This window comes from Hylobates moloch, unplaced genomic scaffold (genome assembly GCF_009828535.3).
Source record: "Hylobates moloch isolate HMO894 unplaced genomic scaffold, HMol_V3 SCAFFOLD_7, whole genome shotgun sequence".
Lineage (NCBI taxonomy): Eukaryota > Metazoa > Chordata > Mammalia > Primates > Hylobatidae > Hylobates > Hylobates moloch.
This window is the reverse complement of record NW_026652282.1, coordinates 133326643-133350479: the sequence shown is the minus strand read 5'-3', so window position 1 is coordinate 133350479 and position 23837 is coordinate 133326643. Positions and strand designations below refer to the sequence as shown.

General features: G+C 38.8%; 1 protein-coding gene across 1 annotated transcript in view; it reads right to left on the bottom strand.

The window, feature by feature from the left end:
• Positions 1-23837, bottom strand: part of F8 (coagulation factor VIII) — a 164766-nt gene that overhangs the window by 89340 nt on the left and 51589 nt on the right. Inside the window, exons 7-11 of the mRNA XM_058441369.1 lie at positions 12350-12571; positions 9420-9681; positions 8965-9136; positions 5808-5901; positions 1073-1287 (exon numbers count right to left, since the gene is read on the bottom strand). Of these exons, the coding sequence (XP_058297352.1) occupies positions 1073-1287; positions 5808-5901; positions 8965-9136; positions 9420-9681; positions 12350-12571 (965 nt within the window). The remainder of the gene's footprint in view (positions 1-1072; positions 1288-5807; positions 5902-8964; positions 9137-9419; positions 9682-12349; positions 12572-23837) is intronic.

Below are 23837 nucleotides of genomic sequence, written 5' to 3'. Positions count from 1 at the left end.
AGAGCAGACAACCAGTCTGACTAAAATTCGCCAGGCTGGAATTTCCTAATCCTAGCAAGCCTGGGGGCGCTGCAGGAGACCAGGGCATCTTTTATCCCTTATCTTCAACTGCATAAGACAGACACTCCCAGAGCGGCCATTTTAGAGGCTTCCCCCTGGGACTGCATTGTTTTCCCAGGGCTGTTCCTTGCTGAGAAAAAGAATTCAGTGATATTTCTCCTATTCGCTTTTGCAAGAAGAGAAATATGACTCTGTTCTGCCTGGCCCTGCAGGCAGTCAGACTTTATGGTTATCTCCCTTGTTCCCTGAAAATCGCTGTTATCCTGTTCTTTTCAAGGTGCCCAGATTTCATATTGTTCAAACACACATGCTTTACAAACAATTTGTGCAGATAACGCAGTCATCACAGGGTCCTGAGGCGACATACATCCTCAGCTTATGAAGATGAAGGGATTAAGAGATTAAAGTAAAGACAGGCATAGGAAATTATAAGAGTATTGATTGGGGAAGTGATAAATGTCCATGAAATCATCACAATTTATGTTCAGAGACTGCAGTAAAGACAGGTGTAAGAAATTATAAAAGTATTAATTTGGGGAACTAATAAATGTCCACGAAATCTTCACAATTTATGTTCTTCTGCCATGGCTTCAGCCGGTCCCTCCGTTTGGGATCCCTGACTTCCCGCAACAGTGCTACATGCTGCAGACATGTTAATTTTGAGGTACTTTTGAGTCACCCATAATGAGATGCCCATGGAAGAAATCTAGGCTGTAGATATAAATTCGTAGGTCATCCGAAAATAGGTGGTAATTGGACATATAAAAATGGGGAGGATCAGCTAGAGAGAGCTAAATCCCAGACTGGGAATGAGTACTATAGGAAAAATCTAGGGCCTACATTCTATGGCCTATCCATCCAGCAGGCATGTTTACTACACCAAACTCAAATTCAGTAAAAGCTAAGCTCATTTCTTTTACTGACCTATATTGCAAACCATTATATTTTCTTCAGGTTATAAGAGGACATACACTGAGAATGAAACCCAGCACTTGGAAAGGCAAGAACTCACCTGGTTTCCTCTTTGATCTACAGATTCTTTGTAGCAGATGAGAAGAGGGCCAATGAGTCCTGAAGCTAGATCTCTCTCCATATTAATGAAACTAGAGTAATAGCGGGTCAGGCACCGAGGATCTGATTTAGTTGGCCCATCTTCTACAGTCACTGTCCATTTATATTTGAATATTTCTCCTGGCAGAATTGGAAAATCCTTCAAATGTTTTACACCTACCCACAAGCAAAACCAGAAATAGCTCAATTAGAGTACAACAAGCCACATATTGGTAATCATGTTGTTGTTGCAAGGGTTCTATAGATCTGCATGTACATATGAAGTTTCTGAGCAAGTGGAAGCTAAAGTCGCACCTATTATAATTTTAAGATTCAAACAAGTTTACACTGTTGGTGGGACTGTGAATTAGTTCAACCCATTGTGGAAGTCAGTGTGGCGATTCCTCAGGGATCTAGAACTAGAAATACCATTTGACCCAGCCATCCCATTACTGGGTATGTACCCAAAGGATTATAAATCATGCTGCTATAAAGACACATGCACAGGTATGTTTATTGCGGCACTATTCACAATAGCAAAGACTTGGAACCAACCCAAATGTCCAACAACGATAGACTGGATTAAGACAATGTGGCACACATACACCATGGAATACTATGCAGCCATAAAAAATGATGAGTTCATGTCCTTTGTAGGGACATGGATGAAACTGGAAACCATCATTCTCAGCAAACTATTGCAAGGACAAAAAACCAAACACTGCATGTTCTCACTCACAGGTGGGAATTGAACAATGAGAACACATGGACACAGGAAGGGGAACATCACACAGGGACTGTTATGGGGTGGGGGGAGGGATATCATTAGGAGATATACATAATGCTAAATGTCAAGTTAATGGGTGCAGCACACCAACATGGCACATGTATACATATGTAACAAACCTGCACGTTGTGCACATGTACCCTAAAACTTAAAGTATAATAATAATAAAATTTTTTTAAAAAGTAAAAAGCTGTAATTGATTATCTGGTTGACTGTGAAAGTGTCAGGCCTGAATATATGCCAAAGAGCTTGGCATTGGAGTTTTAAGATGTAGTCTCTGACTTCTGTGAGGAAAGGGAGGAAGAACTGAGATCTGCCCTCAGGGTAATGAGTCCTCAGGACAAGAACTGATTTTAGTAATTAAGTCTCATTCTGGGTGTGTTTAATACCTGAAGATCCAATCTAAATCAAAATTTTAATTTTATATTCATTCTAAGCTCTTCCTCACCTCACTAAGTTATGCCTGACCTATGGTTAGAGGACCCACAGAAAGGGAATGGTGTTGAGGTCAGGAGTTCGAGACCAGCCTCGTCAACATGGTGAAACCCCATCTCTACTAAAAATACAAAAATTAGCCAGGTGTGGTGGCAGGCACTTGTAATCCCAGCTACTTGGGAGGCTGAGGCATGAGAGTCGCTTGAACCTGGGAGGCAGAGGTTGCAGTGAGCCGATATCATGCCAATGCACTCCAGCCTGGGGGATAGAGCAAGACTCTGCCTCCAAAAAAAAAAAAAAAAAAAAGAAAGAAAGAAAGGGAATGGTGTAGTATGTTCTTTCAATATTTCTGAGCCTTCTCTTCCCTTTTCCAGGAGCTGGGGGTGAGGGAGGGTAGGTAATAGAAGAAAGGGCAAACAGACTTTTGTTTAACAGGTCCTGCTGCTCTATCTTTGACAACACTATTTGGTCATCAATGTTCTCTGTGTGGGAGGTGCCCAAATGCTGGTCTTTTCATAGGACACATGTATGGTTTCTTTAGAGTTACCACGGGGACCTCAGCATTACGTAGTTCCATGACATGAGAGATGTTTTTCTTCAGCTATCCTTCTGCAACTCTCCTCTCCCCATCAGCTCTTCTTACTTCCAGTGATATATCCAAGACTCTATTGGTTCTGCTATCCCCTCAGCCTGCCTAACTGCCTTCTTGGGCAGAATATCTTCAAAAGGGATAAAGCCCAGCTACTTTCAACAGTATTCACTTGTTACAGAATAAACTCATGTCAAACAGCAGAAAGGTAAACTGCTCCACTCTTGCCCTCTCTTCTTGCCCACTATTATTGGCATTACAGCCTTCAAAATTCTCCATGGAAAAAGCAGGTTACCAGTAACTGTATCCACGTATGCCTCCAAATTTCAGGATACACATTCAAAATCTCCCCAGAACTCTGTCACTATGCCCTTCTTCCATAAAGGAATGCAAATAAAGAATTCTTATTGGCAATAATGAATATTAGAAAACAGGGGAAGGAATATTTTTTTGAGATGCAGTCTTGCTCTGTTGCCCAGGCTGGAGTGCAGTGGTGTGATCTCGGCTCACTGCAACCTTCACCTCCCAGTTTCAAGCAATTCTCCTGTCTCAGCCTCCTGAGTAGCCGGGATTACAGGCACATGCCACAGTCCCCGGCTATTTTTTCTGTATTTTTAGTAGAGATGGGTTTTCACCATGTTGGCCAGGCTGGTCTTGAACTCCTGATCGCAAGTGATCTTCCCGCCTTGGCCTCCCAAAGTGCTGGGATTACAGGCGTGAGCCACCGCACCCAGCGGGAAAATTTTTATAACCAGTCTGTCTACCCATCATGTGATACTGAAGGATTCAGAAAGTTCACCCTCTATGTACCACATATTTAGAAGCTACTTGAGAATATACTTCCAGAAAAACAAAAGAAGAAATCAAAAAATAGAAATGTACAAGAGAAAAGAAGTTAATGTTGTTAACTGCAAGAATGTCTTTAAGAAGAAAAAGATTTGGTTCCAGCACTTTGGGAGGCTGAGGCAGGCAGATCGCTTGAGCTCAGGAGTTCGAGACCAGCCTGGGCAACAAGGTAACACCCCATTTCCACAAAAAATAAAAATAATTAAAAAAAATTAGCTGGGCATGGTAGTGTGCGCCTGTGGTCCCAGCTACTCAGGAGGCTGTGGTGGGAGGATAGCCTGAGCCTGACAGGCAGAGGTTGCAGTGAGCCAAGACCGTGCCACTGTACTCCAGCCTGGGTGACAGAGCGAGACGCTGTCTCAAAAAAAAAAAAAATGAAAGATTTGGATAGCAAGCAACAAATAGAATGATTAAGAAGCTGAAAGGCCTAAGAAATAGGGTTGAAGAAGCCTACATTTCTTTTCCTAATAAAAGAAAACAAAGTCTTACTTCAGGATACACCTTTGTGTTGGGAACATTCCAAATCCTCTCATCTAGCTATTTGAAAATATATGTCATTGTTGACTACAGTCACCCTACAGTGCTATAGAACATTAGGACTTATGCCTCCTATCTAGCTGGAATTTTGCATCCATTAGCCAATGTCTCCCTATTTCCCCCTCCCCTTCCCCTCTTCAGCCTCTAGTAACCACTATTTTATCTCTACTTCTATGAGATCAACTTTTTTCCTTCCACATATTATTTTATCTTAATAGTAAAATCACTTGAGCTGTAGAAAAGAGAGCAATCGTAGCATATTACCTAGTTCTGCAGTTAACTTTTATAAAAAGAAACTTGCATACTAAAATAATACAAATGCTGTTTTTTAATTTTTTAAGCTTTAGAGAAAATATATAGACAAAGCAAGGAAGAGTTATTTCAAATTACAGTACAAAATGTAAATGTTATCAAGTTTAGTTTTGTAAAAGTAAAGGAATGGCTAGCAGCAGTAGAGAAAAGAAAGGTTTGGGGAAAGGAAAAGTGAGGGGTACAGTTTTTAATATCCTTAATTTATGCAGTATGGAGTCAAAAGATATTTTCAATCCATGATTGGAAAATATCTTACTAAAAGTTGATGTTTAGTATATTTTTAAAGTTCTAATGATAGCCAATCCAACTGAAAACACTGATAAAACTGAAACAACTCGAATGGAAAGAAGCACAAAACAAAGTAAATATATAATGTCTAAAGTTGAAAAACAAAGAGTTAGCAGTATAAGTAACTTTTTAGAGATGTAGAGATAACCACCAAAAATCAAAAACAGAAATTCTTAAAAATGGATGCCTCTAGGGAGGCAGCCCTTTTGTAGTTTTAAGCATACACATCTATTATTTTGATAAATATTCATCCAAAATTAAATAATAGAATAAATATAACATCCAATCTACTAAAAGAAAAAATAAATCTTTAAACAGCAAACAATATAGTAAATAAAAACTGGAGTTGTGAACTATTTAGAAACGAATATGCGAAGAACCCTGAAAATATCAAACTAGATACCGAAAGTGAGAGTGAAACCCTGTTGAGAGAGAGAGAGAGAGAGAGCAAGGAAGAGCAATAACATGGAAGCTGCAGCAAAGAATCCTGAAAATATGAAATTAGATACCCAAAGTGTGGAATACCACACTAGATACCAAAAGTGTGGAATGTAGCTGAAAACTGTACTCAGAAAAAAAAATTATCTTAAGTGCCAGAAGAACCAGCTTCAAGATTTTAGGGCATTTACAGTAGTTGCAGTGGAAAGGTGCCAATCTAATTGGCTGTGAAATATTTGAACATCACCACTAGGTAACAGGAAAAACACATCAGGCGACTCTTCACGAATTTACATGAAACATCACCTGAGGATTCCTATAATTGATTTTTATAACTTTAGACTGGAGCTTGAGGTCCGGCCAACAGCTGGAGAAAGGACCAACATAATTTTAGTTGTTATTGATGATATTTATCTCATCTGTATCTACAGGTAAAAAAGAGCTATAAATCGAGGGAATATTTACCTTTTGGTAATCTCCTTGAATACAAAGGACGGACATCAGTGATTCCGTGAGGGTAGATGTTATATGGTCTGCTTGCTTGATTCTTAAATATAATCTGAAAGTATAAGTGAGATCTAAGATCAAATCCTAAAACAACTAGGATCAACAAGAAAACTGTGGTCTAACTCCAGATAAATAAAAGCGGCCTCTATCTACATTATAGTAATTTGAGGCTAGATAAAACTCAAAATATTTGGTCTTTTCATGAAATTGTCCCTTGGCATGCATGCAGGATTGGTTCCAGGACCCCCGCAGATACCACAATCTGTGATGCTCAAGTCTCTTACTCAAAATGATGTACTTTAACTCATCTCTAGACTTCTTATAGTACGTAATACAATGTAAATGCTATGTAAATAGTTGTTTTACCGTATTGCTTCTTTGTATTATTATTTATTGTTGTATTATTATCTTTTATTGTTTTGGGGTTGTTTTCTGAATACTTTCAATCAATGGTTGTTTGAATATGAGACTAGAAACCCAGTGATACTGAAAAATAAAAATAAAATCTTAAGCATCCCCAAACGACTGAAGAGACCTCTTTCTCAGCCAAGGAGACCCCAGAGACGGCTTAAAAACTGAGTTTCTGACCATGATGGGATGGGAGATCAGGCATGCCTTGTTACATTCTCTCCCTCCCTAATCTGCCGTTAGACTTTCTTTCTTAAGGGTTAAACATAAACCAGTCCTTTCTAAAGACGTGGTGGATTCCCCTCCCTTTGTGCAGTTTTGACGTAACAACTGACCAGCATTCCTTCCTGATGAGAGACCACTGACCATGGACTGACCATGACAGAGGCTGCCTCTGTGTCCTCTGTTTCATCTTTTGACATATACAGCCTACTTTTCATGCATCTAAATGTTAAGTCTCCACCCCAAAGTGAACATGGAATGTATGTAACATGTATGGTTGCAGGTGCCCCATCATAAATATTCACAGCTCCTCCTGGAACCTGTTAAATATGTATACTTAGCCAACTCATTCAGCATAAATTCCTATCTCATCCTTCCTTCTTCAAAGTGCTTGCTTCCAGTTGCTGCCAGAGGCTACACTTTCCAGCCTGCAGCCCTTTCCACTCCAAATTTACAAACTTAGGATTCTTCAGTTGACGATGTGGAGGGCTGACAGTACTTAGGTTTCTCTCTAAAGGCCCCTTTCCATTTCTTTAAAAATTGTTTCAATTGCTTCAGGAAGTATTCTCTGCAGCTTCTCACACTAATTGAAATTTGGATGTCTGGTGAGGACAATGCTTCCTCTCAGCCTTTATCACTATTTGGGCATTAAATTCACTGATAATAGAGAAAGAGACAGTGTTTCAGGAGATAAAATCTTCAGTGAATGAGCAGGCATGACCAAGAGGACAGTTGATTACAGTATTAAGCAAGGGTAGCAGGTGGTATTGCCTGATTGCACCAGCTTTAAAAGAAAACAAAGGCCTAGGTGCAGTGGCTCATGCCAGCACTTTGGGAGGCTGAGGCAGGAGGATCGTTTGAGCCCAGGATTTCAAGACCAGCCTGGATAACACAGTGAGACCTCATCTCTACAAAAAATAAAAAAATTAGCTAGGCATGGTGGTGCATGCCTGTAGCCCCAGCTACTTGGGAGGCTGAGGTGGGAGGATCACTTGAGCCCAGGAAGTCGAGGCTGCAGTAGTGAGCTGTGATCACACCACAGCACCCCAGCCTGGGTGACATAATGAGACCCTATCTCGAGAGAGAGACAGAGAGACAGAGACAGAGAGAGAGAGAGAGAGAGACAGAGGGAGAGACAATGGAAGAGCAATAACATGGAAGCTGCAGTGAAGAACCCTGAAAATATCAATCCCACCTCCAGATCTGAGGTGTGTGATATGAGGATAAAAATGCAACTTCCACTTCTGCTCTTGTCTTAAAACCCAGTCATTCTTCCTATCCAAGAGCATGGAATGTTCTTCAGTTTGTTTGTGTCCTCTTTTGTTTCACTGAGCAGTGGTTTGTAGTTCTCCTTGAAGAGGTCCTTCACATCCCTTGTAAGTTGGATTCCTAGGTATTTTATTCTCTTTGAAGCAATTGTGAACAGGAGTTCACTCATGATTTGGCTCTCTGTTTGTCTGTGATTGGTGTACAAGAATGCTTGTGATTTTTGTACATTGATTTTGTATCCTGAGACTTTGCTGAAGTTGCTAATCAGCTTAAGGAGATTTTGGGCTGAGACGATGGGGTTTTCTAGATATACAATCATGTCATCTGCAAACAGGGACAGTTTGACTTCCTCTTTTCCTATTTGAATACCCTTTATTTCCTTCTCCTGCCTGATTGCTCTGGCCAGAACTTCCAGCACTATGTTGAATAGGAGCGGTGAGAGAGGGCATCCCTGTCTTGTGCCAGTTTTCAGAGGGAATGCTTCCAGTTTTTGCCCATTCAGTATGATATTGGCTGTGGGTTTGTCATATATAGCTCTTATTATTTTGAGATACGTCCCATCAATACCTAATTTATTGAGAGTTTTTAGCATGAAGGGTTGTTGAATTTTGTCAAAAGCCTTTTCTGCATCTATTGAGATAATCATGTGGTTTTTGTCTTTGGTTCTGTTTATATGCACCATACTCATTCTTAATATCCTAGATCAGGGGCAAGCAAGCATTTTTTGGAAAAGACTGGATAGTAAGTACTCTAAAATTTGTGAGCCCTATCTAGCCTCTGTCACATATTCTCTTCCTCCTCTGCCTTCTCCTCCTCTTCCTCCCATCCTCTTTTCTTTTCTTTGCAATATTTTAAAATTGTAAAATCTCATCTAAGCTCATGGACTGTTCAAAAGCAGGCCACAAGTCAAATTTTGTTCATAGGCCGTAGTCTGCTGACTCCTATATGACATAATTAATGGAGAAAGATCTGGAAGGATATGTATCAAAGTCTAAGCAGTATTTCACAGGAGTGTCGAGTTTAATGGGTGACATTAAATTTTTATTCTATATACTCAAACTTTAAATACATACAATCAGCTATTATTTGTGTAACATTTATAGCTTTTAAAAGATCATGTCCATTGGAGACAAGGTGAATTATGAAGTATTTTAGAAACTCAAAACTCTCCAGACTTTTTCTTCTTACCTGACCTTAAATCTTTTCCTCAACTTACCAACAGTGTGTCTCCAACTTCTCCATAAAGTAAAGGTCCCAAGATCCCTGATTCATGCTGAATAGCTTCACGAGTCTTAAAGGTTTCATCTGTGTATGCCATAAATCGGACTTTTTTGTACTTCCTACCAATCCGCTGAGGGCCATTGTTCAAATATTGACTTTTATAACTTCTGTATAAGAGAAAAAAGGTGAGAATTTGGGAAGAAAAATTCTAGGTAGGCTCAAATCCAACTCTAAAACAGCTTATATGATTCAATCAAGGCAAGGAGTGAGAAAAATACAAGCTTCTCAGCTGCTCAGCTATGTTAGTTTCCAAATGTTAATACCCTTGCCATTTGTTTCCATACCTGTACCTAACCTTAAACATGGATTCAAGATTTGTTGGTCTGAATAACTGGTAAGAACTTTTTGAGTATGGGGAAGAGAGAGTACCAATAGTCAAAAAGTGTTTACCTGTCATCAGGGGCGAGGACTGAGGGAGCATAGTCCCAGTCCTCCTCTTCAGCAGCAATGTAATGTACCCAGGTTTTAGGATGCTTCTTGGCAACTGAGCGAATTTGGATAAAGGAAGGAGAGTTGTCATCATCAAACCTGACCACATCCATTTCAGAATCAGTAAGATCATCATCATAGTCTTCCGCTTCTTCATTATTTTTCATTCGTAGTTGGGGTTCCTCTGGGCAGCTGTCTACTTTGACATAAGCTTCCATGCCATCTGGAGTCAGACAAACCAAACAATGTCAGAGTGTCTTGCTATATTAGGCTGTTCTATACCAGAGACTAGGTAATTTATAAAGAAAAGAGATTGAATTGGCTCATGTTTCTGCAGGTTATATGGGAAGCATGGCGCTGGCATCTGCTTGGCTTCAGGGAGGTCTCAGGAAGCTTACAATCATGGGGGTAGGTGAAGGGGGAGGAGACATGCCACATGGTGAAAGCAGGAGCAAGACAGAGAGTGCAAGTTGCCACACACTTCTGAATGACCAAATATCATGAGAACTCACTATCATGAAGACAGCATCAAGCCATGAGGGATTCAGCCCCATGATCCAAACATCTGCCACCAGACCCCACCTCCAGCATTGGAAATTACAATTCAACATGAGATTTCAGTGAAGATAGATATCCAAACCATATCACTTGCCTTAACTTTTATGACTTCTTTCTCTCTTATTAGGCCTTCCAGGCTCTCCCCTAAGTACCCCCCTTTCCACATCACTATCCCTTCTTGCCACAAATCATTGATTTAATAACGGCTTATTGGGAAAAATGTTAGTGTAGACATAAACTTTAAGACATGTTCCAAGTTCATAAAACCATGACAAGATACAACTTAAAATCAAGGAGATATATATTTTAAGAGCATGTCTGCCTGTGAATAGTTGTAAACCTTATGGCAAATCTATTCAACATTCTCAGTCTCATCTTTATGCTTTGTAAAATGGATAATAATAATTCCTGCCCTATTTACACCACAGGGCAATTTTGAAGATCAAATACTTATAAGAAGGGAGCCCTGTTTACTTGCTTATGAGGAACAGGGCAGGTTTTAGGAGCAGCAAACAACTAGTCTGGGGTTCATGTAGCCTTAAACATAATTCAGTCTGCATCGAAAAACAAAGTGTTTTGTCTGAGGTTCAATAAGATAAAGCATTTTTTTCTGAAAAATAAAGATTAAAATTGCTGGATAGAATCTGTGAAAAGGAAAAAAACAAACCAAAAAATAAACTGAATCAGGGTCTAACTGGACAATGATTGATTGACAATGATCATATACAAGTAAGTGACCTATTCCTCTGTGCCTGCAAGAATGTTGTTTGTGCATCAACTTCCTGTTACTCATTCAGTATGACACTTTTTGCCCACTAAGGTCTTGTCAAAATTCCATAAATATTATGTGACACGTGGGGAAAAGAGATTTCTATTCTTAATCACTACAGAAGACTATAAACAAGGTCACTAATAGAACATAAAGAGGAAAATGGTGGACACATGGCAAGATCAAATCTCTTTTCTAAGTCAACCAAGGAACCTGAGGAGAAGGTTAATATGAGAGTAATAGGAAGAAAGAAATGCTATTAAATACAAAAGATTAGGCCTCTCCAACATTTTTCTCTAAAAGCTCTTGCTATGGTTTGAATGTCTGTCCCCTCCAAAACTCATAATGAAATTTAATTATCATCATGATGGTATTGAGAGGTGAACATATAAAAGGTGTTTTGGTCATAAGCGTTCCACCCTCATGAATGGACTAATGCAGTTATCTGGGGAAAGGGTTCATGGGAGTGGATTTGTTATCACAGGAGTGAGCTCACCCTCCTTTTGCTCTCTCTCTCTCTCTCACCCTTTCTTTGCCCTTTTGTCATATAATGCCTTCCACCATGTTAAGGCCTTTGCTAGTTGCTGGCAACTTGATATTGGGCCTCCCAGCCCCCAGAAATGTGAGCCAATAAATTTCTGTCCATTATAAATTACCCATTCTGTGGTATTCTGTTATTGCAGCACAAACTAAGAGACTTCAATGGCCACAAGAGGGGTAGAGAAAGAGGGTTATTAGGTTGATCCAAGATTAAGAGTTAGCAGAATAAATACAAAAGTAAGGAAAATTGCGGTGAAATGATGATGCAATCTGAATTTGCACAACTAGCAGTTACAAATAAAGTTACATTAACAATAATTTAAAACTGTAGTTACCATCGTCCTAATTTGCTTACACAGAACCTTTGACTCTTTGCAAAGTTCCCACCAAATAGTCCCTTCAATCCCATGTTACTTCTCCTAAAATTCACTAGCTCCTGACCTGCCCTCAGTTTCACAGGTGTCTGTCATCTACTGCCAGGTATCTACAGAGTGCCTCTAGCTGTCTGGTGTCTGAAGTCAAGCTCTACAATAGCCTGTCATATTTGCTATTTACTGCTCTGGGCATTACTAATGATATAGTGGAGCCCTTACAGTTGCAATCTGGGCAATGCCTTTTTTTCCATTTCCCTAGATTTCTCCAAAAAAAAAAAAATCTCTTCAGCTACAACCTGCAGTTCCTCTCTCCATAATATTGGAGTGTAGTTAATGGGATAAGGCTGAGAAACCAAGGGCATACTATTCTCCTCATTTTCCCACCTCAATCATCCATAAGCCATCTTTTCTCCATCACAGACATTTAACTAAAAATCCATGAGTCCTACTAATACTCAAGCCCTTTTATAGTCAAGGTAAAAACTTTACACTGGAAGCTAGAAACTAGGGGATCGTGGTTGAGGTCTAACATAGTAACTCTATAATGTCCCCTTCAGCAACACACTATATTCCTGTACATTGTCCAGTAAATTCTATTAAAAGTAGGACTGGATATTTATAATATTCATTTTAAAGATCCAAGCTATTACCATGTTGGTGGGAAGAGATATGACAAAACAGTAGAAACTGTCCAAGGTCCATCAAGAGTGTTTGAGCAGTAAGGAAAGTTATTGGCGAGATTTCCAAGGACGCCTGGCGATGGTTCCTCACAAGAAATGTGTGACCTTCGAGGAATATTGAGTGCACTTCAGGAGTGGTGCCCATTCCAATCACATGCCAATAGACTGATTTCCTGTGGCATCCAATCAGACCTGTAAAGTAGGAATAAGACACCTACGGCTAAGAAGTAGAGAATTTGAAATGGAAAACACTTGCTAGGACAGAATGGACAAATTGACCTTAGACACTTTATTGCTACCTTGACTTGTAAACAAATTTATCAAGAATATTGGGCTACTGTCAAACCAACAGCTCTTGCCAAGGTCACCAATCACCATCATGCTGCTAAATCCAACGGACATTTTTCAGTCTTTATTTGCACCTGTTGACCATTCATTCCTGTTTAAAACTCTCTCTTCCCTTGGCCTCTGTGCCAACATCTCTCTGGGTTTTTTTCTCCTACTTCTCAGACTGCTCCTTCTTCTGTCTCCCCTCCTGACCTCTTCTGGAACTCCAGGCTCATACAGCCAATCACTTTCTCAACATCTCCACCTAGATATCTCAAAAAACCCACATGTTCAAAACCGAATTTACAATTTTCATCACTGCATTCTCTTCCAGAGTTTTTTATAACAGTGAATGGCAGCATCCTGCATTTGAATATGCAAGCGAGAGTTATCCTTGTTACTATTCTCATCTCCCATATGCAATTTGACACTGACCAGGGCAATATAATCAGTAATAGCTAATATTTATTGAGCCCTTGTTTTATGTCAAGCACTATCCAAAGTATTTTACAAGTTTTAATTCATTCATTACTCATAACAACCCTATGAATGTAGAAACCATTATCATCCATATCTTGCAGGAGAGGAAACGGATGCCCAGAGAGGTTAATTAATTTGCTCAGTATTTGAACCCAAGGAGTCATGTGTTCAGATCCCACACTGATAACTACAAGGGCACAGCTGCCTCCTATTTTGGCTCTAAAAGCTTTCAAATGTATCTATTTTTTCACTGTTACTGCTACCACTATCTTAATCCAAGTTACCATTATCTCGTCTCAGCTACTGATAAACTTTTTTTACAGGTCTCCCTATAGCTGGTCCTATTCCCCTCTAAGACTTTTACCCACAAAGAAACTGGTGTACTATTTCTGCATTCCAGATCTGATTGTAGTATCTGCCAGCCGAAAGCCCACTGGAGGCTGTCATTCCACATAGAATAAAGTCCATACTCTCTACTAAGGACTAGAAGGCCCCAATAGGTTTGATTCCTAATACCTCTAACAGCTTCATCTCACATTGCCTCATTTTCCCAGTTTCAAAGCTAAGTTCAAGGGGTACTTGCTTAGGGAAGCCTTCTCTGATTCCCCAGTCTAGGTCAGATTCCTGTATTATAGGCTTACATAGAATTATGTAATTTTCCTTCAGAGTAATGGTCGGTTTGTAATTTTGCATGTATTATTATGCTTATTTGACTACAATCTGTCTCTCCACTATAAGGTATGTGAGAACAGGAACTTGCATGTTGTTAAAATTAATTTCTTTTTTAATTATAAAATTATGCATGTTTATTATCAAATTATTGAAAAATACAGAAAAGAACTAAGGAGAAAACATCCCCCTCATACTTCATTATTCTCTTGGGTTGCTGAATCTCCCAAATTCCTCTTTTATGTAGTTTCTGGTTTTACTATAGTACACATTCTGTGACTACTAAGGCCCTGTATATATGAAAATGTCTTTTTTCTTCCCCCAAAATTGATTAATAGTTTGACTAAAAATTCTAGGTTCAAAATAATTTTTCCCTTAGATCTTTTACAATATTGCTTAATTATATTGTCAGTTTAATTCCCATTCTTTTGTATGCATCCTGTTTCTCTCAGAAGAAGCTTTAAGTATCTTCTCTTTGTGCTCTGAAATGCCACAATGATAATTTTGTGTGGGGGTCTTTTTATTTATTCTAATGGGCAATTTTATTTTTTTAACTGTATTACTTTTTATTGACACATAAATAATTGTACAAATTTATGGGTACAATGTGATGTTTCAATACATGTATACATTGTGTAATTATTCAAATCAGGGTAATCCATCACCTTAAATGTTTGTCATTTCTTTGTTGTGAGACCATTCAAAATCCTCTCTTCTATTTGAAATATACAATATATTATTGTTGGCTATTGTCACCTTACTGTGCAATAGAGTACCAGAACTTATTCCTTCTATCTACCTGTAACATTGTACCCATTGACCAACCTCTCCCCATCTCCCACTTCCCCCTTATCTTCCCAGAATCACTAATCTTAACTACTATGAGATCAAATTTTAAAGATTGTACATAGGAGTGAGATCATGGAGTATTTTTCTTTCTCTGCCTGGCTTATTTCACTTAACATAATGTCCTCCAGGCTCATCCATGTTGTTGCAAATGACAGGATTTCATGTTTTTTAAATGGATGAATAGTATTCCATTGTGTATCTATACCACAGTTTATCCATTCATCCACTGATGGGCATTTAAGTTGATTTTATATCTTGACTATTGTGAATAATGCTGTCATAAACATGGGGATGCAGATGTTTCTTCGACATACTGATTTCATTTCTTTTTGGTGTATACCCAGTAGTGGGATTGCTAGAAAATATGATAGATCTATTTTTAATTTTTGAGGCATCTCTATACCATTATCTCTAATGGCTTAACTAATTTATATTCCCATCAACAGTGTATAGGAGTTTCTTTGTCTCCACATCCTTGCTAGCATTTGTTATCTTATTGTCTTTTTTATCATAGTCATTCTAACAGGGGTAAGTGATATCTCATTGTAGTTTTGATTTTAATTTTCCTGATGGTTAGTGATGTTGAGCATTTTTCATATACCTGTTGGCCATTTGTATGTCTCTTTTGGAGAAATGTCTATTCAGGTCTTTTGTTCATTTTTAATAGGATTATTTGGATTTTTGCTATTGAGTTGTTTGAGTTCCTTATATATTCTAGATATCAATCCCTTGTCAGATGTATAATCTGCAAATATTTTCTCCCATTCTATAGGTTGTCTCTTCACTCCGTTGATTGTTTCCTTTGCTGTGCAGAAGCTTTCTAGTTTGATGTAATCCAGTTTCTTTTTTTTTCTTTATTTTTGCTTCTGTTACTTATGATTTTGAGGTCTTATCTAACAAATTATTGCCCAAATTGATGTCATGAAATGCTTACACTATGTTTTCTTCTAATAATTTCACAGTTTCAGGTCTTAAATTTAATTCCTTAATCTATTTTTCTTTTCTTTCTTTCCTTTTTTTTTGAGACAGAGTCTCACTCTGTTGCCCAGGCTGGAGTGCAATAGCACGATCTAGGCTCACTGCAGCCTCCACCTCCGGGGTTCAAGTGATTCTCCTGCCTCAGCCTCCCAAGTTGCTGGGACTATAGGCGTGCCACCACACCTGGCTAATTTTGTATTTTTAGTAAAGACGGGGTTTCACCATGTTGGCCAGGCCGGTCTCAAACTCCTGACCTCAAGTGATCTGCCTGCCTTGGCCTCCCAAAGTGCTGGGATTACAGGCATGAGCCACTATGCCTGGCCTATTTGACTTTCATACATGGTGAGAGATAGGGGGTCTAGGTTCATTCTTTTGCATATGGATATCCAGTTTTCCCAGCACCATTTATTGAAAAGACTGTTCTTTACCCAGCATGTGTTCTTGCCAACTTTGTAGAAAATCAGTTGGCTTTAAATGTTTGGGTGTATTTCTGGGCTCTCTATTTTGTTCTGTTGGTCTATATGTCTGTTTTTATGTTAACACAATGTTGTTTTGGTTACTATAGCTTTGTAGTATAATTTGAAATCAGGTAATGTGATGCCTCCAGGTTTATTCTTTTTGCTCAAGACTTCTTTGGCTATTTGGGATTTTTTGTGGTTCCACACAAATCTTAGGATTGTTTTTCTATTTCTGTGAAGAATGACATTGGAATTTTGATAGGAATTGCATTGAATCTGTAGATTGCTTTGGCTTTAATAATATTAATTCTTCAATCCATGAACATGAAATATCTTTCCATTTATTTGTGTCTTATTCAATTTCTTTCATCAATATTTTATAGTTTTCATTATAGAGATCTTTCACTTCCTTGGTTAATTTATTTCCGGATATTTTTTGTAGCTATTGTAAACGTGATTGCTTTCTTGATTGCTTTTTCAGATTGTTCACTGTTGGCATATAGACATTATTGTATGTTGATTTTGTAGACTACAAGTTTACTACATTCATTTATTAGCTCTAACAGTTTTTTGGTGTAGTTTTGGTGGTTTTCTATATATAAGATCATGTCATCTGCAAACAGGGACAATTTGTTTTTCTGTTTTTGTTTTTGTTTCAAGACAGTGTTTCACTCTGTTGCCCAGGCTGCAGTGCAGTGGTGTGATCTTGGCTCACCACAGCCTCTGCCTCTGGAGTTCTAGTGATTCTCCTGCTTCAGCCTCCCGAGTAGCTGGGACTATAGGAGCGCACCACCATGTCTGGCTAGCGTGTGTGTGTGTGTGTGTGTGTGTGTGTATTTTTAGTAGAGATGGGGTTTCACCATATTGCCAGGCTGGTCTCGAACTTTGGACATCAAGTGATCTGCCCGCCTTGGCCTCCCAAAGTTCTGGGATTACAGGCATGAGCCATTGAGCCTGGCCAAACAGGGACAATTTGACTTCCTTCTTTCCAATTTGGATGTCTTGCCTAATTGCTCTGGCTAGGACTTCCAGTACTGTGTTGAATAGAAGTGGTGAGAGTGTATATCCTTGTCTTATTCCAGTTCTTAAAGGAAAAGCTTTCAAATTTTCCCCACTCAATTTCATCTTGTTTGCAGGTTTGTCATATAGGTATGTTCCTTCTATACTTTGTTGAGAGTTTTTAATCATGAAGGGATATTGAATTTTGTCAAATGCTTTTACTGTGTCTATTAAAATGATAATATAATTTTTGTCCTTCACTCTTAATTTGCATATGTTAAACCATCCTTACATCACTGGGATAAATCCCACCTGATCATGGTAAATGATCTTTTAATGTGCTGTTGAATTCTATTTCTAGTATGTTGTTGAGGATATTGGCCTGTAGTTGTTTGTTGTTATTGTGCCCTTGTCTGGTTTTGGGATCAGGATAATGATAGCCTCCTAAAATAATTTTGGAAGAGTTTCTTCCTTTTCAATTTTTTGAATAGTTTGTGAAGAATTGGTATTAGTTCTTTAGAGGTTTGGTAGAATTCAGCAGTGAAGCCATCAGGTACTGAACTTTTCTTTGATGGGAGACTTTTTATTTTTGCTTCAATCTTGTTACTTATTGTTGATTTGTTCAAATTTTCCATTTTTTTCTTGACTCAACCTTGGTAGGTTGTATGTGTCCAGGAATTTATCCATTTCTTCTAGGCTTTTCAATTTGTTGGCATATAGTTGTTCATAATAGTTTCTTATAATTCTTTGTATTTCTGTGTTATCAGTTGTAATGTCTCCTTTTTCATGTCTGATTTATTTCTGTTTTTCTTCTTTATTTTCACTTAGTCTGGCTAAAAGTTTATTGACTTTGTTTATCCTTTCAAAGAACTAACTAACTCATTATACTGATCTTTTGTACCTTTTAGTTTCTATTTTGATTATTTGTGCTCTCATCTGTATTCATTCATTTCTTCTAATAATTTGGGGTTTTGTTTGTTCTTGTTTTTCTAGTTCCATGAGATGCATCATTAGGTTGTTTATTTGAGATTTTTTTTGATGTAGGCATTTATTGCTATAAACTTTTCTTTAAGGACTACTTTTGCTGCATCCCATAAGTTTTGGCATGTTATGTTTCCATTTTCATTTGTCCCAAGAAATGTTTTAATTTCTCCTTTAATTTCTTCATTGACCCATTGTTTGTTTAGGGTCATGTTCTTTAATTTCCATGTATTTGTACAGTTGTTCCTCCTGTTGTTGATTTATAGTTTTATTCCATTATTGGCAGGAAAAAAATACTTTATTTTAAAAAAGTTAGTTAAGACTTGATTTGTGGCCTAATGTATAATCTCCTGGAGAATGTTCCATGTGCAGTTGAGAAGAATGTGAATTGTGTAGCTGTTGGATGGAATGTTCTGTAAATGTCTGTTTGCTCCATTTGGTCTACAGTGCAGTTTAAGTCCAGTGTTTCTTTGTTGATATTTTGTCTGGATGATCTGTCCATTGGTGAAAGTGGGGTGTTAAAGTTTTCTACTATTATTTCATTGCTGTCTTCATTTCCCCCTTGGTCTATTAATGTTTGCTTTATATTAGATTGGTGCAAAAGTAATTGTAGTTTTTGCCCTTACTTTTAATGAGACTAGAAAATACAAGGATCAAATATTAATATATTTAGGTGCTCCAATGTTGGGTGTATACATATTTATGCTTGTTACATTCTCCTGTTGTATTAACTTCTTTACTATTATATAATGGCCTTGTTTGTCAATTTTTTGTTTTGATGGAATCTCGCTGTGTGCCCAGGCTGGAGTGCAGTGGTGCAATCTCGACTCACTGCAGGCTCCACCTCTCAGGTTCACGCCATTCTCTTGCCTCAGCCTCCCGAGTAGCTGGGACTACAGGCAACCGCCACCATGCTTGGTTAATTTTTGTATTTTTAGTAGAGATGGAGTTTCACCATATTGGCCAGGCTGGTCTCGAACTCCTGACTTCAGGTGATCCACCTGCTTCAGCCTCCCAAAGTGCTGAAATTACAGGCATGAGCCACCACGTCCAGCTGTTTGTCTCTTTTTATAGTTTTTGACTTGAAGTCTATTTTAACAGATATAAGTATAGCTATTCCTGCTTTCTTTTTGTTTACATTTGCATGGAATATCTGTTTCTATCCCTTCGCTTTCAGTCTATGTGTGTCCTTACAGGTAAAGTCTTTCTCGTAGGCAGTATATAGTTAGATCTTTTTCAAAAAAATATTCATTCAGCCGCTCTATGTCTTTTAGTTGGAGAATTTAACCCATTTGTATTCAAGGTAATTTTTGATAGGTAAGAACTTGGTAGTGCCATATTTTTACTTGTTTTCTAGTTGTTCCTTTGTTCCTTCCTTCCTCTCTTAATCTCTTCCCTTGTGGTTAAGTGATTTTTCTATCAGTATGTTTTAATCCCTTGCTTTTTATTTTTAGTGTAGCTATTATAAAAATTTTTGCTTTGTAATTACCATGAGGCTTACACAGAATACCTTATAGTTACAACAAGTTAGTTTGAACTGATAACAACTTAATTTTGATTGCAAGAAAATTTTTTTAAAAATCTACTCCCAAATTTTGTGTTTTTGATGTCATCATTTACATCTTTTTATATTGCTTATTCTTTAACAGGTTATGGTAATTATTTTTATGTGTTTTGTTTTTTAATCTTCCTACTAAGGATATAAGTGATTTATGTTCTACAATTACCATGTTAGAGAATTCTGAATTTGTCAGGATACTTACTTTTACCTGTGAGTTTTATACCTTCAGATGTTTTCATGTTACACATTAGGACCTTTTTCTTTCAGTTTGAAAAACTCCCTTTAGCATTTCCTGTAAAGCAGATCAGGTTGCCATGAATTTCCTCATTTTTTTTTGTCTGAAAATATTTTTATCTCTCTTTCATTTATGAAGGATAATTTTGCTGTGTACAGTATCCTTGGCTGGCAGGTGTTTTTTTTTTTTTTTTTCTCTCATTCTCTCCTGGCTTCTAAAGTTTCTGCCGAGAAATTCACAGTCTGATAGTGGCTCCTTTATAGGTGACTATATGCTTTTCTCTTGCTGTTTTTAAATTTTTCTCTTTGACTTTTGATAGTTTGACTATAATGTGCCCTGGAGAAGACCTTTTTGCATTGTATTTATTTGGGTATTTTTGAGCCTTCTTTATCTGGATGTCTAAATCTCTTGGTAGACTTGGAAATTTTTCATCTAATATTTCATTAAATAGGCTTTCTAACCTCTTCATTTTCTTTTTCCTTCTGGGACACTGAAGATTCAAATATTTGGTCACTTTATAGTGCCTAATATGTCATGAAATCTTTGCTCTTTTTTTTATTCTTTTTTCTTTATTTTTGTCTCATTGGGTTATTTCAAAAGATCTGTATTTCAGTTCTGATACTCTTTTGCTTGGTCCAGTCTATTGTTGAACCTTTCAAACGTATTTTGTATTTCATTCAATGAATTATTTGGTTCTAGAATTTTTGTTTGGTTCTTTTTTGATATCTATATCTTGGGTAAATTTCTCTTTCATATCCTCAATTGTTTTTCTGTGTTCTTTGTATTTTTTTCAGAATTCTCTTGTGTCTCACTGAGTTTATTTAGTATCAAAATTTGGAATTATTTTTCCAGGATTTCATAAATTTTTAAAGAGATGTAGGCCAGTTTACTTAAAAACCAAAGGTCACATATACTGTTTTGCTTGTAAACTATGATTTTCTTATTTTGTGGATACATAGTAGGTGTATATATTTATGGAATACATGAAATGTTTTGATACAGGCATGTGATGTGAAGCAAACACATCATGGAGAATGAGGTATCTATACCCTCAAGCACTTATCCTTTGAGTTATTAACAATCCAATTACACTCTTTATTTTAAAATGTACAATTAAGTTATTATTAACTGTAGTCACCATGTTGTGCTATAAAATAGCAGGTCTTATTCATTCTTTCTATTTTTTTGTACCCATCTTAAGTTTTTTTTATTTGGATCTCTTGCTACAGAATTCTTGTGCTCCTTTGGAGTGTCATAGTTTCTTGATTTTTCATGTTTCCTGTGTCCTTACATTGATATCTGCACATCTGGTGTAATAATCACTTTTTCCAATTTTTAAAATTTGCTTTTATAGGAAAGAACTTTTTCCTGAAGATATATCTGTGGTGTTGCTTGGGTAGAGCACTTTGGTTTTGTTTCTGGGTGAATGTAGTAGCCTCTGTACAAGACTCTAAACAGCATCAGTGATATTTGTGATTTTCTCAATGGCTTAGGGTGTGGTTATTAGTGAAGGCTGTGGTGAAGTTTTACTGAGAACTGGGATGCCAGGTAGGCCTGTCTTCAGGCCCCAATGGTGGCAGCAGTGGGCTGAGTGCGCTTGTCTTTGGTGTACCATAGTGGCATATGATTGCACTGGTTTTAGGTCCAGGCAGGTTGATTTGTGGGCCTCCAAGTGGTTTACTTGGGTGCCAGAATTGGTATTGATGGATCATGTGGGTGGGTGGGTTCTCAAGTTCCTGAGCAGCAAAGTGGCACGATTGATGGCAATCGTAGTAATGAAACAACCTGAATCTCAAGTGGTCTGTGCTGGCGTTGGTGGTGGCTGCTATGGATTGCATGGGCCAGTCCCTAGACCCTCAAGTGGTGCATGCAGTGAGTGCTAACTGTGGCAGTAGGGCAGGTTGAGTGGGCCTGACCTCAGACCCCAGGAGGTGCTCAGGTGCCACCAGTGGTGGACAGGGCTAAGTGATCCCTAGGCGCCTGGATGATATGCTTGGGTACTGGGGGCAAGTAGAGCTGGGCTAGGTGAACCTGCCCTCAGACTCCTTGGTAGTGTGTGAGGTGCTGGTTGTGCTATGCAGGGGTAGGGTGATACCCAGGTCACTAGCAAAATGCTTAGGTTGGGGTGCAGCAGTAGCTGTGCTATAGCCCTGCTCTTGGTGAAGGTGGGGTTGCCTTCTCAGGGAGCAGCTGTAAGCAGGCAGCTTGGGAGCACAAGGTTCACTAGTGTTTTGGCCCCACAGCAGCCTGCAGCAGCAGTGGTTGTAAGTGGTGGAATTTGTTCTTGGAATTTGTGAAAATGCATGGGCACTCCTCTGCTGGGTGGGGCAGGATCACTGCTCAGGGCTCCTGCCTAAGTCACGGCCATCATAGCAGGGCAGGATGTGTGGGCTGTGCTCTCAAAATGGTGCTGTGCTGCAGCTGCTTGGGAGAATTGCAGAACCCAGCGTGAGCTCTCTGTTGCAATGCCTTCACATGGTCTTTAGGCAACTCCCTATGCTAGTCTCTGTGCTGTCAAGGAATAAGGGGCTCTCCTGCGGCTAGGATTGCAAGAGTCCTTGGTGAAAATGAGGAACACTAAGGGTCCATCTTCAGGTCTCCATGAGGAACACAAGGTCTCCGTCTTCAGGGATGCAGAGCCACTGCCAAGTTCTGCTTGCTTGCTGCCACTAGCCTCGCCCCCTTGCTTCGTCCATAGCTGGCCTCAGGTGGTTCAACCCAGTTGATACTCGCAGTGCTCCCCATGAGCTGATGCAGGAGTGAGTCTCCTATAGAAGGACCTAGGATGGTGGAGAAGCCAAATGTCTGCCTCCGGCTCACTTTTTTTCCGGTGTAAAAACCGTGGGTCCATGGTGACTTTCCGCCTGTGGTACTGCAGTGGCTTGCGGGTGGGGTCTCACTCATAAAGAACCAATCTCCTTTACGTCCAACTATGGTTTTACTCGTCTTTGCAGTCCAAAAGGGCTTCACAGTCTTGCTCATAGGTTGGGGTTTTCTTAACTCTTCTGAAGGTAATTTCACGCATCAAGTTGTTAACTTGATGTTTCTGTGAGGAGATTATTGCTGAAGAGTCCTATTCCACCACTTAGCTCCACTCAGCATGCACTACTTAATTTAGCCATCTGGAGATGAAGGCCTGGAAATAAGACAATAGAAGCCCAAATCCCCTCTCCTCAACCTTTATCTAGTAGACCACAGTGTCCTTATAATTCAGCAGTCAGCACCTTTTCTGATAAACGCCAGATGGAAGAGACGCATATATAAGGAAGGGTATGTGGGAAGGGGCATGGGGCCAGCCACTCTCCAGGAACCTCCATGTGTTCAGCTACTCAGAAGCTCCTGATGGGCAATTTTAATATGGATATTTATATCTTTTAATTCTTATCATTTTTCTATCATTTCTTGATGTTAAAATCTGCTTTAAAACATACAGTTGACTCTTAAACAACACAGGTTTGAACTGCATGAGTCCACTTATATGCAGTTTTTTTTCAATAAATATACTGAGATTTTTTTGGAAATTTATGACAATTTGAAAAAACTTTCAGATGAACCACATAGGGTAAAAATATCAAAAAAATTAAGAAAAAGTTAGGTATGTTATGAATGCAAAAAATATATGTAGATGGCCGGATGCAGTGGCTCACACTTATAATCCCAGCACTTTGGAAGGCCAAGGCGGGCAGATCACGAGGTCAGGAGTTCAAGACCGGCCTGGCAAATGTGGTGAAACCCCGTCTCTACTAAAACTACAAAAATTAGGTGGGCGTGGTGGCACATGCCTGTAATCCCAGCTACTTGGGAGGCTGGGGCAGGAGAATCGCTTGAACGCAAGAGGCGGAAGTTGCAGTGAGCTGAGATTTTGCCACTGCACTCCAGCTTGGGTGACAGAACAAGACTCTGTCTCAAAAAAAAAAAAAA